The sequence below is a fragment of the Hypomesus nipponensis genome, chromosome 4 (assembly GCF_054491055.1).
Source record: "Hypomesus nipponensis isolate SF chromosome 4, ASM5449105v1, whole genome shotgun sequence".
NCBI lineage: Eukaryota > Metazoa > Chordata > Actinopteri > Osmeriformes > Osmeridae > Hypomesus > Hypomesus nipponensis.
In genome coordinates, this window is record NC_140364.1 from 5,132,307 (window position 1) to 5,147,300 (window position 14,994).

Below are 14,994 nucleotides of genomic sequence, written 5' to 3' on the forward strand. Positions count from 1 at the left end.
CTCTCGATCTGTCTTTTTTCTTCTTCTTACCCGCCCTCTCTCTCTTCCAATCAATATGCTCTCTCTCGCAAGCCAGACCATCGTTCAGCTCTCATTTGAATACTGATCCTAAAGAATAGGACTGAGGGCTTGAGGGAGACGGGGGGGGGGGGGGGGGGGGGGGGGGCAGGGAGGAAGAAGGGGGAGGAGAGAAGGGAGGAGAGAAGAGAGAAATAGTGAGGGAGAGGTAAAGTCTAGGGGAGTGAAATGGAGAGGAATGAACCGAATGAAGTATCAAAGTATTACAGAGATGTAGGAAAGGAAACGTATGAGCACGGCCAATTAAACGTCATCTTGAATATTCTAGTCTTCCTTTCAGCCATGTTACTCTTGACAGGTGCACAGTTGTGAATCGTGCAACGTGGTTGTTGGGATGATATTATAGTTGTGCCGATAACAGGCAGACGGTTTCTGGCAGCACCAGTGAAAGACTGTTAGCACCGAGCTCTTCTGGTCTTTAACTATCTGCTGCCCTGTCATTCTGCAGGACTTATATGTCGCTTTGGATGAAGGCACCTGCTAATTGAATACATGTTCATGTAACTTTAATTAATGAATGAATGAATAAATGAATGAAATGAATAAATGTAACTGCATGCTGAAGTTGCCCCCGCCACAAGGATGATCAAACAAACCCCCCCTAAAGGAAATCTTAGACTTGATCAATTGGTTGTCCCTTGTTCTAGTTTTAATTCAATTGATGAACAGTTGCTTAAACTATGATTTTCCCTTAAAGTGTGTGTGTGTGTGTCCTTGCCGTTCAGTGTGGCACACCACGGACCATGTGTTGGGGGCAACCGGAGACTTCCAGTGGTGTGGAGGGCCCCTTGCTTTGAAACAGTTTGGAGATTTTTTTTACCCATCTGCTAGGGTGTGTTTGTGTGTGTGTGTGTGTCCAACAGAACTCCATGAAGGTCATGTTTAAGTGTCTGTGGAAAAACTGTGGGAAGGTTCTGAGCACAGCTGCCGGGATCCAGAGGCACATCCGCACCGTCCACCTGGGGTACGTAGCACACACACACTGACACACACACTGACACACACACTGACACACACACTGACACACACACTGACACACACACTGACACACACACTGACACACACACTGACACACACACTGACACACACACTGACACACACATTCTCTCTCTCTCTCTCTCTCTCTCTCTCTCTCTCTCTCTCTCTCTCTCTCTCTCTCTCTCACACACACACTCTTACAGTCTTTTCTTCTCTCTCTGTATTTTGCTTTCTCTGTCTCTTCTTTGTACACTTCCCCCCCCCCCCCAGCCTAATTTGGGGGGCTGTCAAAACTGGAGATTAACGCCTGTCAGCTTATTTCGGGGCGACATTTCCTCAGCACCGCGATCTTGTGACACGCCGGGCAAAAAAAACCCCGAGCGGGGCCCAGAACAATGCTATCACCCGCCTGCATCACTCTCCTCACACGGAAATCCAATTAGAGCGCGGCTCGTCCCGTGTCTCTGCCTCACAGTGCGAGATACACTGCCGTCTGCCTCTTGTTTGCTGTTGGTCTTGCCCCGTTACCAGGCCTGCTAAAGGGACGGCCGCGATGAAATGTTTTTTTTCCTGTCCAGTTTGTGTGACTTCTCGTTACATATTCATGCTTTTGACCTTGTACAGTCGGTGTCAATAGTTATTTGAGGTGTTGTTTTTACGATTAGATTTTGAGTTGGCGTCACTGCCTAATGTATGTACTGTACGTCCTGTTGGCATTTATTACTGGCTGTGCACATAAAGCGTTTGGAGTCGTGTGGTGGTGTAAGTCATGGGGGTATACTGTACCTGACAGGGCCCAGTCATAACTGTCTGGAGCAGGAGGGGAGCTGAACTCATAAAATCCATCAGTGCCACATGTGTGATATATCTGAGGCTGTCCACCTCTCAACGCTCCCTCCCTCACTCTCTCTCTTTTTTGTCTCTCTCTTTTGGTCTCTCTCTTTTGGTCTGTGTCTCTCTCTGTCTGTCTCTCTCTCTGTCTCTGTGTTTCTCCGTCTCTGTGTCTCTCTCTTTCTCTCTCTCTCTCTGTGTGTTTCTCTCTCACTCTCTCTCACTCTCTCTCTGTCTTTCTCTGTGTCTCTCTCTCTCTCTCCCTCTCTCTCTGTGTCTCTCTCACTCTCTCTCTGTGTCTCTCACTGTCTCTCTGTGTCTCTCTGTGTCTCTCTCTCACTCTCTCTCTGTGTCTCTCTGTGTCTCTCTCTCACTCTCTCTCTGTGTCTCTCTCTCACTCTCTCTCTCACTCTCTCTCTGTGTCTCTCTGTGTCTCTCTCTCACTCTCTCTCCCCTTGCCCTCCCCTCAGGCGTAACTGCGACTCAGACGGCAGTGACGGCGAGGAGGACTTCTACTACACGGAGATCAAGCTCAACACGGACGCGGTGGCCGACGGCCTTGGCAGCCTGTCGCCCGCGTCGCCGTCCGTCCCGCCCGTCCCGCCGCAGACCGCCCCCCCCGCGCCGCCCCCGCAGCCCCCCGGCGACGCCCACGCCCCCTACCACCCCCACAGGCGCCAGTCCCAGGAGGTCAAGGACCGCCACCACCACCACCACCACCACTACCACAACAACAACAGCAATGGCGTCCACAACGCGGCGCACGCCGCCCACACCACGCCCCTCAGCCGCTCCGCCCCCAGCGCCCTCTACCTCATCCACACGGACCACGCCTACCAGGTGAGGCAAAACAGCCCACACTCGCGGCCCGCACACACACACACACACATTGTAGGCAAATTGGACCCCAAGATGATCTTATTAAGATAAGTTTAGGGCCTTTTAGTTTTTGGGGGAGAAAGACGGTGAAGCACGACAAGAAACGTAGGGTAGAGAGTTGCGGGGGGGGGGCGGGTGGCATGCACACACACTCACCAGATCACGCTCTGGTCCACTGACACACACACACACACACACACACTCTGACCGTGTGTCCCCCTCCAGGCCACCGCCCCCGTCACCATCCCCTCCGCCCACCCCGGCTCTGACGGCTCCTCCAGTTTCACCCCCAGCAGCGGCTTCAGCATCTCCTGGCAGTCTCCCCCTGTCACCTTCACCGGCAACGCTGTCAGTACACACACACACACACACACACACACTCCTCCTGTTCCACATGCTTTAATACACACACTGTCGTATCAAGACTCGTCGCCTCACACGATCTCTCTCACACACGCGCGTGCACACACGTGTACGGACGCGTCCAGAGCTTTGTGGAATCTGTGCTGTTCTGACTGCACACACACACACACGAATATACACGCTGTGTGTATAGCACTTGTCATACACACACACTGTCAAACTGATGCCCTTGTGTGTGTGTCCTTCTCTCTCCCCAGGCCTCTCCCACCCACAGTCGAACGCAGGGCTTCGGAGAGCAGCGCTCCCAGACCATCGCTGTCCTCTCCTCCCCTCCCAGGGCCACCGGCTCCCTCAGGTAGACCCCTGACGGACGACAGCTCCACACACAGCATCCTCCTGTTACCCCCTCACCCCCCTCACACCCCTCACACCCCTCACACCCCTCACCCCCCCCCCCCTCTCCTCTTCCCCCCTCACCTCCCAGTCTACCTCTTCTCCCATCTGTCACCCCCTCCCCTCATTGGTCCTGGTAGGCCCTGTCACCCCCTCCCCTCATTGGTCCTGGTAGCCCCTGACACCACCTCTTTACATTCACCAGGGGATCGGGGGCTAAGGACTTGACTTAGGTTCTATATTTAGTGAGGCCTCTTGCTGTCGCGTAGAGAACAGAAGGGGGGGGTGGGGGAAGTGCCGTCTTGCTCTCTCTCCTAACCCTCTCCCCTGTACCTTCTCCCCTCTCTCCTGCCAGCCGAAAGTCCCGCAGCGAAGGGAAGAAGTGCCGCAAGGTGTACGGCATGGAGAACCGCGACATGTGGTGTACCGCCTGCCGCTGGAAGAAAGCCTGCCAGAGATTCACAGACTGAACGCCGCTAACGCCGCCACCAGGGTCGCCAACCGACCCCTGTCACCGCCCCCCCCGTCCCCCCTCCCCCCCCGTCCCGTCCAACCTGTCGGCACAGAAGCCAGAGGCGGGGGGGTTTTCTACGCATGCGTCACCTGTACCACTTCCCCTCCCAGACCCGGAGGCCAGGACCTCCTCCTTCCACTGGCCCCGCCCTACTACGTCCACCTCTTCTGCTCTCGCCCCTGCCCCGCCGCCGTCTGGGAGAGCCAGTGGGGCGCGAGACGCTTGATTCCTTTGTGTTTCCTATAAGCTGCCTACAACCTACCTGATGAAGGCCAGAGGGGGGGGGGGGGGAGATTTGTGCTTTTCTATGTCTGGTTTTGTCATTTAGTCTCTTTCTATGTTTTGTAAAGCTCTGGTTTGAAAGGTGTGCTGGGAGGCAGCGAGAAGGGGCTCCTCCGACGGTCGTCCGCCAAACGTCTCGGCGATTTCTCTTCGCGTCGGATCCCAGACAAGAATGGCCTCTTCCGGCTTTTTTTCCGCGTAGTTGAACGATGATTTTGAAAACGGGAGGAGAGGGGTGCTTTCTTCCTCTTCCTTTCCTGACCCGTCTTCTGGACTGCTAAAAAACATCGACACCATTAATGAACCCAGAAGTACGTTCCCCTCAACCCCTCCTACCATCCGCCAGCCACCCTGAGGGAATGTAGTAGAGAGGGAGAGATGGTATCGGGGAAAGTGTGTGTGGGGGGGGGGGGGGGTCGAGGGATTGTGGAGGAGAGATGATCTCTCGAGTTGAAGGAGAAATGCAAAAAAAGAAAAAGTATTTCTAAGTCAACAAACTAAATGGACTGACCTTGCCAGCAACAAACCTGGCCACCGCCGACCATGACAACAGAAGAAAACGTCGCCACGATCGTCCGAACCAATCCGACGCGCACACAGGACTGCAGCTCTTTTCTATTGCAATTTTATATCCGTTTTACTCTGCAAATCGTTTTTTCAGGAACGCGAAGGAAGGCAGTCGGAACCAGCCGCTGAACCCGTTCCAGGGTGATCTACTGCAGCCACTATGTCAATGAGTTTCTAGTTATCATGTCACCGCGTTATATCAACTTACAACCAAAAAGTGTTTTTTTTTTTGTAGTGTGTTATGACGTACAATGACTCTTTTAATGGTGTCTCCTGATAGGTCTGTGTATCTCTTCTCGATGTTCTTTGAATGTTTGAAGTTGCTTGACGACCCACACAGATCATGGATGGGTATGACCATCGAGCTTGTCACCCGTACGTCGTAGTCGGCCGCTCGTCCAGCCGTTGAGAGGGCCCCGTGTTTAGCCACCGCCGGCCCCTCCTCCACCCCCCATGTGGGGCGCAAAGCGTGTGTATCTGTCCGGCTCCCGCCCCCTTCTCTCTAGTAATCCTGGTTGGCTGGTCTGGGACACGTTGAGCTCGTTTCAAAGTCGAGAGGTTTACTGATGACATCGTGGCCCGTGAAGCACGGTGTCGCTTTTGACACCTTGACATGTCCAGATAGGACAACAGTCACGCCTTGCTAACGAGGTGAAATAAGGAATCACTGCAGTCGTGTTCATGACATGTATATCTGCAACCTATCAATACACTGCATGCTCCTGAACGCAGCCCTCGCTCTCTTTTCACCTTGGGCGATACACTCCAATGAAGGCACCTACTATGCTCACATTTCAGTTCATTCAGTCCAACAGCAGCTTATGAACTCACTTGCAAACCCCACTCTCTGATCGACTTTCTCAAGTTATTCCGAAACCAGGAATGACGGACGTCATTTCGTTTACTCTACGACTCCTATTTAGTCCTTCTGTTCATGTAAGTGATATGTGGTTATCTTTTACGTGTAAAAGCAAAATGTTCTCAACTGATTTTTGACGTTTGGCTTTAAAGGCCACTTGTTGGAGAAAGAGAAGTAGAGTTCAATGCGGAGGGGTGAGAGGCAAGAATGAATTGTTGAGACATTTTCTTTTCCTGGTTCGTCTTGAAGCGGGTCCAGCTCGCCTCAGTCCTAGACGAAAAATCAGAATTGTGTTACTTATTACTTCTGTGAGAAAAAAAACATTCTTTTGAATATTCTCAAAAATGTACTGCCATTTTGTGAACACGTTGTTGTAGACAAATCTATATATACTTAAAGAAAAAACATGTTTTACATTTAAGTGAGGGGGAAAAAAAGAAAAGATTTGGCTGTTATCATTGTTTTTATACTTAAGACTTATAATTTGTTGTGTTTTCATGTTCTGCTGAAAGAAATATCATTGTAACAGTGGCAACTACACAGGTAAACTGTCATGTCGACCCAAGGCAAGCCTGTTTTATGTTGTACACATCGGTTGGGGTCGCTCATACACTGCACCAAGGGCTCACTCTGATTGGACGAACTGAACCATTCTCTCAAAGTTCTGTCCAGCACAGTTAAAGGAGCTATGTCTTAGTGTGCATGTGAGCTATGACATCACAGCTTAATGTGAATATGGTGCACGATAACCATGCATACATAACCATGCATACATTATGTTGAGTGTCAAAGATTGGACTATTCTAGTCTCAGCTATTTAGAGCTTGATTGACAGGCCTCTGTTTGTGTAAGAGCCCCTGGGGCAGGTGTGTGGGACGCCACTGGTGCTTGGTGCTCTACCCTAGCCCTCGCTGCCTTGGTGCTACAACAACCAATCAGAACGTCGTGCCTGTGTCAGAGGACCCTCGAGGGTCAACCTTGACAAGTTCAAATCGTCTGAGTGGCCCTATATCCAATCTCGTGTCAAAACAAACAAAATAACGTCGGGAAATAACCAAACAGGCAACATCTCAGCTGTAGGGTTTTTGTTGTGTCGTTCGGGTCGGGTTGATGACATCAAATGCACTTGTCGTTCACCTTCTCTTCCCTTGTGGTGCTGTTGTTCACAATGGTCCCCCCCTCCCCCCATTGGTGCGTCTAGTATCATTGCAGCTAGAGCTAGCAATACTAAAGTCCTATCCAGAAACAATACCGAACTAGCTAGCTCCCTCCGCCACTGAAAGGATCCATCAAGCAACTCAACCTTGGCAGCTAAGTGGGACCACAGTTGAAGATCATCGTCATGGTGAAATTCCAATTACAAGGGTTGTCGAACTTTCCCAGGCTTGACATCAACCATAAGGCCGATGTTCACTGTTGTTCCCACTAGTGCGGTCCTTTCAGATCAACACTGTATACAAAAGTATGACAAGCAGAGAGGAGCCTTACAAGGTTTGTTTCTGGACCAGACGAAACACCAAATGGTGCTGCACAATTTAACGGGGTGATGGAGGTGCTAGCTAGCTAAACCCTCTGATGCTATTTCACCAAACATGTTTTCCTGACACAGTTAGACTATGTACACGCTGTTAACACTGTAGAACATGAAAATAAAAACACCTGCAGCAAAGTAAACTGGAGTGTCGAGAACACCGTTTCGGTAGATTTTATATGTGACCAATTCTGTCCTCCTTTACTGGCTCGTACGAATTATTTTCTTCTGTGAATGCATTTCAGCCAGTGTTGTCATTCAAACGACAGATGGTGGCAAGGCAAGCCTAGGGTTCTCCATCAAGCAAAGTCGTCAGATTGTTGTTCAATATTATTGTAAATGTTGTATTACAAGTTCAACACTATTGAAGAACAATACTCGACAAAGGTACACCGGGCCAAAGGTTTACGACTTCATAATAAAACGATGCAATTTCAAGAGTTTCCACTTGTCAAACTCAGACTTCTATAATGGCTTCCCTCCATGTGTAAGTGGTAGAAATCAGAACGAAACAGGGGGGAGGGGGTGGGGGCTTTAATCAAAGAGACCCTATGGGCGGGCTTGTTCCAGAGTGAGTGATGTGAATACGTATGAGGCTGGATCGTCAACAGAGCGCTAGCTCACCACGTCTTTTGTTAATACATGTTTACTTCACCCATCAAGGATTGAGCTGCCCCTCCTTGATTTATGAGCTGTGTAAAACCAAGACGGCCTTCTCACAAGCGAAAACACTGGCGATGGTGAATTACTAGGCCCCCCAACATGCACACACACTCTCACATACATTCATGTTTGCGCACACACACACGTCATTCTTTTCCAAATACATGCATACCCAGTTCACTTTCTCGTTCCGCCTCACACACCATATTCACATCCATCCATATATCTGCTCCAATATGATGTTGTTTGAGTCTTGTGATTATATACAGATCAGTTTACTAAATCTAGTTTGATAGTTTTCTTCATGGAACCAAACTATGAGGTTTATACACTTTATATACAAATAGCAGAGTATTCACTCCTACTTGGTACCCAAGTATAGTTCACAAACAATACAAAGTATAACATCTATATACTAAATCAATATATCTCAGCTACAACATATAAGCAATGACATACAATGTTGGTGTATATTTATCCAGATATTTGAAACAGAACCTTCAGTGTTCCTCAGAAATACCACAGCACAATAAAGCAACAGCAGGTGGGCTTCGCACAGTGTGTGTGTGTGTGTGCGGGAGCATAATTAGACTCCCATCCTGTCTCCTTGCACACACAATACATGGGCACGTCTTGTTGAAAAGTCAACTGAAAGGGTCACAGAGTTCACCCCTTTAAACCTGTAAATAAGGAGATATGACAAACAACACAGACAAAAAGCGAGTGGAAAGCAATAGAAATCAATGGAGGCAGCTGAGCTTATTACAGTCAAGACTGCCTTCTATGACCCCCTGAGTCAGGCTGAGTTGCATTCAAAACAACTTAGCATTCCCACCAACCATGGAAGCATTTCCTCAGCAGCTTTGTAGACTGACAAGTAATGTGTGCCATGCCCCTCCCACTCTCTGCTGGGGTTTGAGGGTATCTTTTTGCTGATTATAAAGAGAGAGGCGATTCCTTATGTCGGCTTTCAGGAATGTGTGCAAGGGTGAAGTCATCCTGTAAATGCTGATCCTGGATCCGTTTGACGTGTTCCTTGCTTCAATTGTGTTCATGGTAATGTTAGGGGATCCAGGGGAATACGTTTAGGCAGGACTTGTGAAGTGTTGGGGAACACAAGTTGGACTGTGCCTTGGTGAATTCTGCCATAAGGCTGGATGACATGAATGAACAGGACTGTCTTTCGCCACTGATTTCAAAGTGCGTGAAACCGTGGCGGAGATATATGGAGTGGCCTCAAGTGCTGGCTGTTCTGAGTTCAGTCATTACATCTAGATTTAGACGGTGCTGGGATTCTTCCAGTAAGTCCTGTGCGTGGAGGGGCCCCTTTGGATTTCCCTCTGTTGAAAGGGCCGATTCTTTTTTGTTTTACGGGTATGAAAGATTGTAATGGACAGAGTGACTTCTGTACACCCCCTTCTCCTTCCCCTTTCTGTCATTTTTAGAAAAGGTTTTTGGTTTTGATGCTTCTAGATGTTTTCAGTTTTTAAGAAAAATGGTTTCCCTTCGCCTTTAAGACATTCTTTTCGAGAAAACTATTGTGACAAGTGATGAATGATTTTTGTAGGCATGTCTGGAAAAGCAGGGTAGTATCTTTTAACTAATAGTGTGTTAAATCTGCAAGATGATCCATTTTAGAAGTGCTAAATTGCTGGGTGTACGAGGCTATTTTCTATTAAAAAGCAACAGATCACCTATTGAGAAAACCAAATCCACTGTTCTGTTGTTATTCTGTAATTTGCAATCAGGCTATAACGGGCATGTAAAATGGATCATCTCTCTTGGTTGCTAAGTCTATTACTATATGACGACCATGTTAACCTCAAGCACTCAATGACTGTCTCACTGGATTTAATACTCTTTTCCCCAGGCCTTCTGTATTACCTACAATTCTGTGATCTTTACTGAATTTGAATTAATGCATGTGCATGCAAATTTGACGAAAATGACTATACATATGTCTCTTGTTGCGGTGCCCATGCAGAAAGGATGCAAGCAGACAGGTTGCAACAGTTGGCCAATAAAATATGTGTGGCTTTCAAAATAAGAGTCCCTATTGTTAACAATCGGGTCGTAGCTACTGCAAATGTGGGCATATTTCCCCCCTGTCCTTTGTTGTAACAGTGAACATCTTCTAGAGATCCCATAGGGACTTGTGGGGTGGATAGTAGTAGCCATGTGGTATGCCTATATTTGTATTAGCTCAGGGCTAACCGCCAGAACAGGCTCTCCACTCTCCATCTCATATTGAACTCTGAGAGAAATACAACTGTTAAATTGTCCTCTCTTTCTCAGTATGACTTGATGCAACAAAGTATGACAAAATGAAAAAATTGTGGAAAGTCAAATGACTGCGTAGGACATCATGCTAGCCAATATGGACACACATGGACAAGTCCCTTGTGGGAGATACCCCATATCACACATGGGGATGCCCCTTGTGGGAGAGATACAACGCATCACATATGGCCTCGAAAGACCTGGCTTCTGTCTGCTCTCTGCCTCCTCTGGGCCCAAAACTCTGAGCCTTTCCTTTGTTTTAAGATTTCTGTGTAATCGTCTTCTTTGTGTCTGCAGAGAAAGTGCAGAATTCATACCTGCGTTTGCCATCCATGTTCGAAAGCATTCATAAGGTGACATTGTGGGATATAAGCTGTAGGTTACATTTTGTCAATTAGCATGGACGTGGGGAGCCTTGACAATATTTCGTTGTACCAGGCAGAGGTGAGGCGTTTTTAACAACCATACCAGATAAGCATCAGATAGAAAGTCAAAACTCACTATAAAAGTTACTTTTAAAACAAGCAATGGGGAAGATATATGGTTCTAAGCTGTCTCTGCTGGGTGATGGTCAACTACAAGCACAGGACGTAGCGCCCACAGTTGTATTGAGAAATGCAGTCAACTCAGACCTGTTCCATGATATCAGTATGAACACTATAATGCATTTGAAGAGGAACAACTGCTTTATGTTGACCCCCTCTAGGTTGTTCCTCTTCAAATGCATTATAGTGTTCATACCATTTAAGTTGTAAGTATGTATTTAGGCTAATAGCCTGTAGTATCTAGCTGGACAATACACAGTAAGTTACTGACAATGTGGCCTGGGCTTATCCTGTTTCTAAACAATGGACCATATGATCTGAACAATGTACTGGTCACCAGAGTAGTCTGATGAGGTCAGAGTCTGTTGTGTGTGAGAATGACCACCCATGGTATGTTCCATCTGCTCTGTGCAGCATGTGTGTGTGTATCAGCGTGAGATAGATGTGTCTGTTGGTGTGTGTGTGTGTGTGTTGTGTTAGCCACAAATACACCACAACTGCAGGGGGGTCAGAACCACCCATGCTAGTATTTGTTTACATAGCCTACCTTGATTCAGCCCCTGCTGGCCCATATGCTAGGCATAGGCAAAGGCCTGAAATGGAGATCTCTCTCTCTCTCTCTCTCTCTCTCTCTCTTTCATAAAATACATGTCAGGGCCTTAGGAAGCTGTTGTGGTGATAGAAAATAGCCCATCTAATGTTATGTTAAGACGCAGGGCTTATGCACGACGTGACCGACGCATTATGAGCCGGCGGGTTTCATGGCGATGCAACGTGTAATGTAACGACAGCTTCGCAAATGCGCCTAGTGCTTATCTGGCCAACCCACACGCTAAACTCTCATCTGCTTGTCTCCCGTGAGATGCAGCAATATGACTAAGGTCAGAGGAGACGGTGAGACAACAGGTTTTGCATTCACCGCTTTAAAAGAGCTTCACTGAGAATGTAGCCTAATCACCGAATCTAAGTTAAGCTCAGTGGGCAGCAGAGATGGTTACTCTTACGTGTTATTGAATAATGCATGAGAGATAGTGAACACACACAGCCCCCAAGTTGTCTGTTTAGGCCTATGGGTAAAACAAACCAGAGACCATCTGTTTGTCCAAGTTAATAAGAATCAATGCTGTCGATGAAATCAATAGAATTTCACTGTTCAATTCTCTAAACCGCTTTATGGAACCTCTTTCGTTCTCTCTCTGCCTCTAATTGGTTTTGAACAAAGCCCATTACAAGTACAATATAATCTGTCTCTATTACTAAGTGCATAACTGAGTTTGGTTCTGCGGAGGAGCATAGGGGTTCCTTATGGCTGTGATATGGATACGTAGGGTTCTGACTAACTTTATTGGAAAGGTGTGTGTATGGCACTCACTGACACACACACACACACATTGCATACACAGGTGCAGACCAGGTTTAGAGACATAGATAGAGCTGGGCCACAGACAGACCAATCTCCCCAATTCTAGTATAATGGAACTACAGTACCCAATACCTGACCAAACTTGAGGAAATCACAACGTCCAACTGTGTTGCCACACACTGACACAAAAAAACAACAAGGTGATGCCAAAGAGGCAAGGAGGAAGACCGAACTGTGTGTGTGTGTTTGTGTGCGTATGTGTGTGTGTGTGTGTGAGACATCATTAGTTCATAACCGTCGTGCCCTCATTTCCAGACATCTAAATCTCAGAAGACAGCCATACCCCCTACGTAGTGTACTACTTTTGACCGATGCCCTGATTCTGGGCAGTAGTACACTGAGTAGGGAATAGAAAGATTGAGATCAAGCCAGACTTTCATGTACATTTTCTCATTCATCTGAGTACTGAATGTTAAAATCTGTACACACACACAAACACTCGACGAAGGCAATGGGGGTGTTGGAGTTTATATTAATAGGGCACTGCAATTAAAGTAAGCACCTGCAATGTGTATTATCATGTTTCACAAACTATACTCTAAGTCTAAAGCACCAACAAACTATGTTTGTGTTGGTTTTTGTGCTGTCTGAACTCAAATGAATATATAAAGGATATATCTCTGGTAAGGAATCATATTGACTGTTAACTCAACTGTATACAGTTTATACTTCTGTGAATAGAAAACTGCCATTGTTATTGTGTGAAGGTAATTCATATGTGAACGGTGCTCTTTAGGGTGCAACTGCCGTTTTGATGTAAATACCTTTTGTGTTACTTATAGTCCTTGACAGAATCTGTTACTGACAAGAATAAAAAAAATACTTTTTTTGGCTAGCTGTTTACAACCTGTTTTGGACGCCATATTCTTGTTTTCGTTGTGTGAACGATCGACAAATTCTTCCCATGAAAGAAAACACGAAAGAAAGAAACCATTAAGTAACTCTCCGTAAAGACCTTTGAACAAATGGCCATAGTGTGCACGTCTCCTTATATTGACTTCACATTCCATGCAGGTTTCATCATGCCAAACACACCCGTTCCCACTCTGCCCCAGGTAATAATCAATACTGCTGACCGTCAAGAGGTTCATCGCATGCCATGAGCGTTTCTCTCACACCAGTAGTTTCCCTGTGAGCTAACATGGCCGGATATGTTGACGCTTTTAAACATGGCTGCCCTCTAGTGCTCCTGTGAGGTAACTGCGTGAGAAGAAGGGTTACCATACACTTGGATGTTCTCTTTCTAATGCTCCTTTCTCTCTCTTGTACACACTCACACACACTCACACACGCAAATAGCATGACAATCTTAACAACCTTTTGTTGTGTTTTATTTAGCAGCAAACAAACAAACAATGATTTGGGCACACAAAGCATCTAGACATCATCATCACCATCGTTAATACAGTATATTAGGTGTGAACAGTTGCAACATATGACACACAACCATGACAAATGTGCTTTAGAATAGAAATTGTGATTGTTTAAAAAATACACTTTCATGTGTTGATTGTAAGTGAGCCTTACCTGACTAAAGGAATTGAGACCGTGTCGAGGAAAACAATGGATGATAAAGAGCTTAAGCATTCAAGTCAAGGATTGCCTACAGCGAGGGCATAGTGGAATCTAATAACACATATTTGCCCCATAACACTATGAATTGACTTTTTATTTGTGGGTTGCGTGCGGAATATGTGGAATGTTTTACATTTGATATGTGGGATGGCTGACCTAGACATCCCCTTAAGAAAAACAACCCAGCTTGACCAGGCGCCTCGTGAGCAACAGTGAAGAACCGAGCTGCAGCCTGCCGCTGACTCCCACCCAGCCCAACACACCCTCAATTCCTGGGATTCAAAAGGCCACTGTTACTGTTTCTAAAGTGGCCATGATGCCATCTTCAACGGGACGGTCATTCCCAAATCAAATTTGTACATGGGAATGAAATCACAGTCTTGGTGCAAAAGTCTCTCAACAGGCATTTTCAAAAATGTATCTTGAGGTATTACTACTCGAGTGACCAGGCCTTTAAAGCACACATAAGCCTTAAACATAATGTAAACTACCAAAACTGCTATCACCTCTTCATTAGCACTATTGATGGATGTCAGTACAGATTGTATGGATGGTAAAGTAATACAAGACAGACTGCTGGATCATTTTAACACAGGTTCCAGCCAATGTCCAACCATGCTGACTATAAGTAATACGATGTAGCAATGTCTTGCTCCATGTTCATGTCTTTTTATATGTGTCTCTCATAGGATGACACTGCCCCTTAAAAATAATAGATGTAAAATCAAACAAAAGAGGTATTTGACCCACTTTCTGTCACCCAGACAGAGCTTTCCAGCTGAAATTAGGTTATCTCACAAGAATTTTCCAGAACAGTGTCTATTCTTTGTCTTGGGCTCTATCTCAAAATCCCCTCAAACACAGAACATCAGGGTTTTAATTATGGATGAGACCAGTGCATCTCTCTGTGTGTGTGTGTGTGTATGTGTGTGTGTCATTTGGCAGATAACATAATGACTGACATAAAAAACATTTTTTTTATCTTTTGTTCTGCACAAAAGAAATTGTGTAGAACAAGGAAATGATATTCAACTGTCTTACCGACTAATTGTATTTGTCTCAAATGACTTTTGTCTTGACTTAATTCACTGAGAAAGATGGATCTCAACTATGTAATATTGCAACCACAATGAAGGGAAAATCTTTCAATTTTTTTTACCCAGTTTGGAACAATTTGGTTTATTCTGTGAAAAGGAAATGATCCCCTGATTAAAAGGCTTGATGCCTGAATCA

General features: G+C 46.3%; 1 protein-coding gene across 4 annotated transcripts in view; it reads left to right on the forward strand.

Moving 5' to 3' along the window:
* Positions 1 to 7,713, forward strand: part of znf704 (zinc finger protein 704) — a 34,148-nt gene extending 26,435 nt beyond the window's left edge. For all 4 annotated transcript variants that reach the window (XM_084695893.1, XM_084695894.1, XM_084695896.1 and 1 more), the window contains 5 exons: positions 942 to 1,042; positions 2,358 to 2,727; positions 2,992 to 3,114; positions 3,387 to 3,484; positions 3,878 to 7,713. In XM_084695893.1, the coding sequence (XP_084552019.1) occupies positions 942 to 1,042; positions 2,358 to 2,727; positions 2,992 to 3,114; positions 3,387 to 3,484; positions 3,878 to 3,992 (807 nt within the window). In that variant the 3' untranslated portion in view covers positions 3,993 to 7,713. The remainder of the gene's footprint in view (positions 1 to 941; positions 1,043 to 2,357; positions 2,728 to 2,991; positions 3,115 to 3,386; positions 3,485 to 3,877) is intronic.
* Positions 7,714 to 14,994: the final 7,281 nt, after the last annotated feature.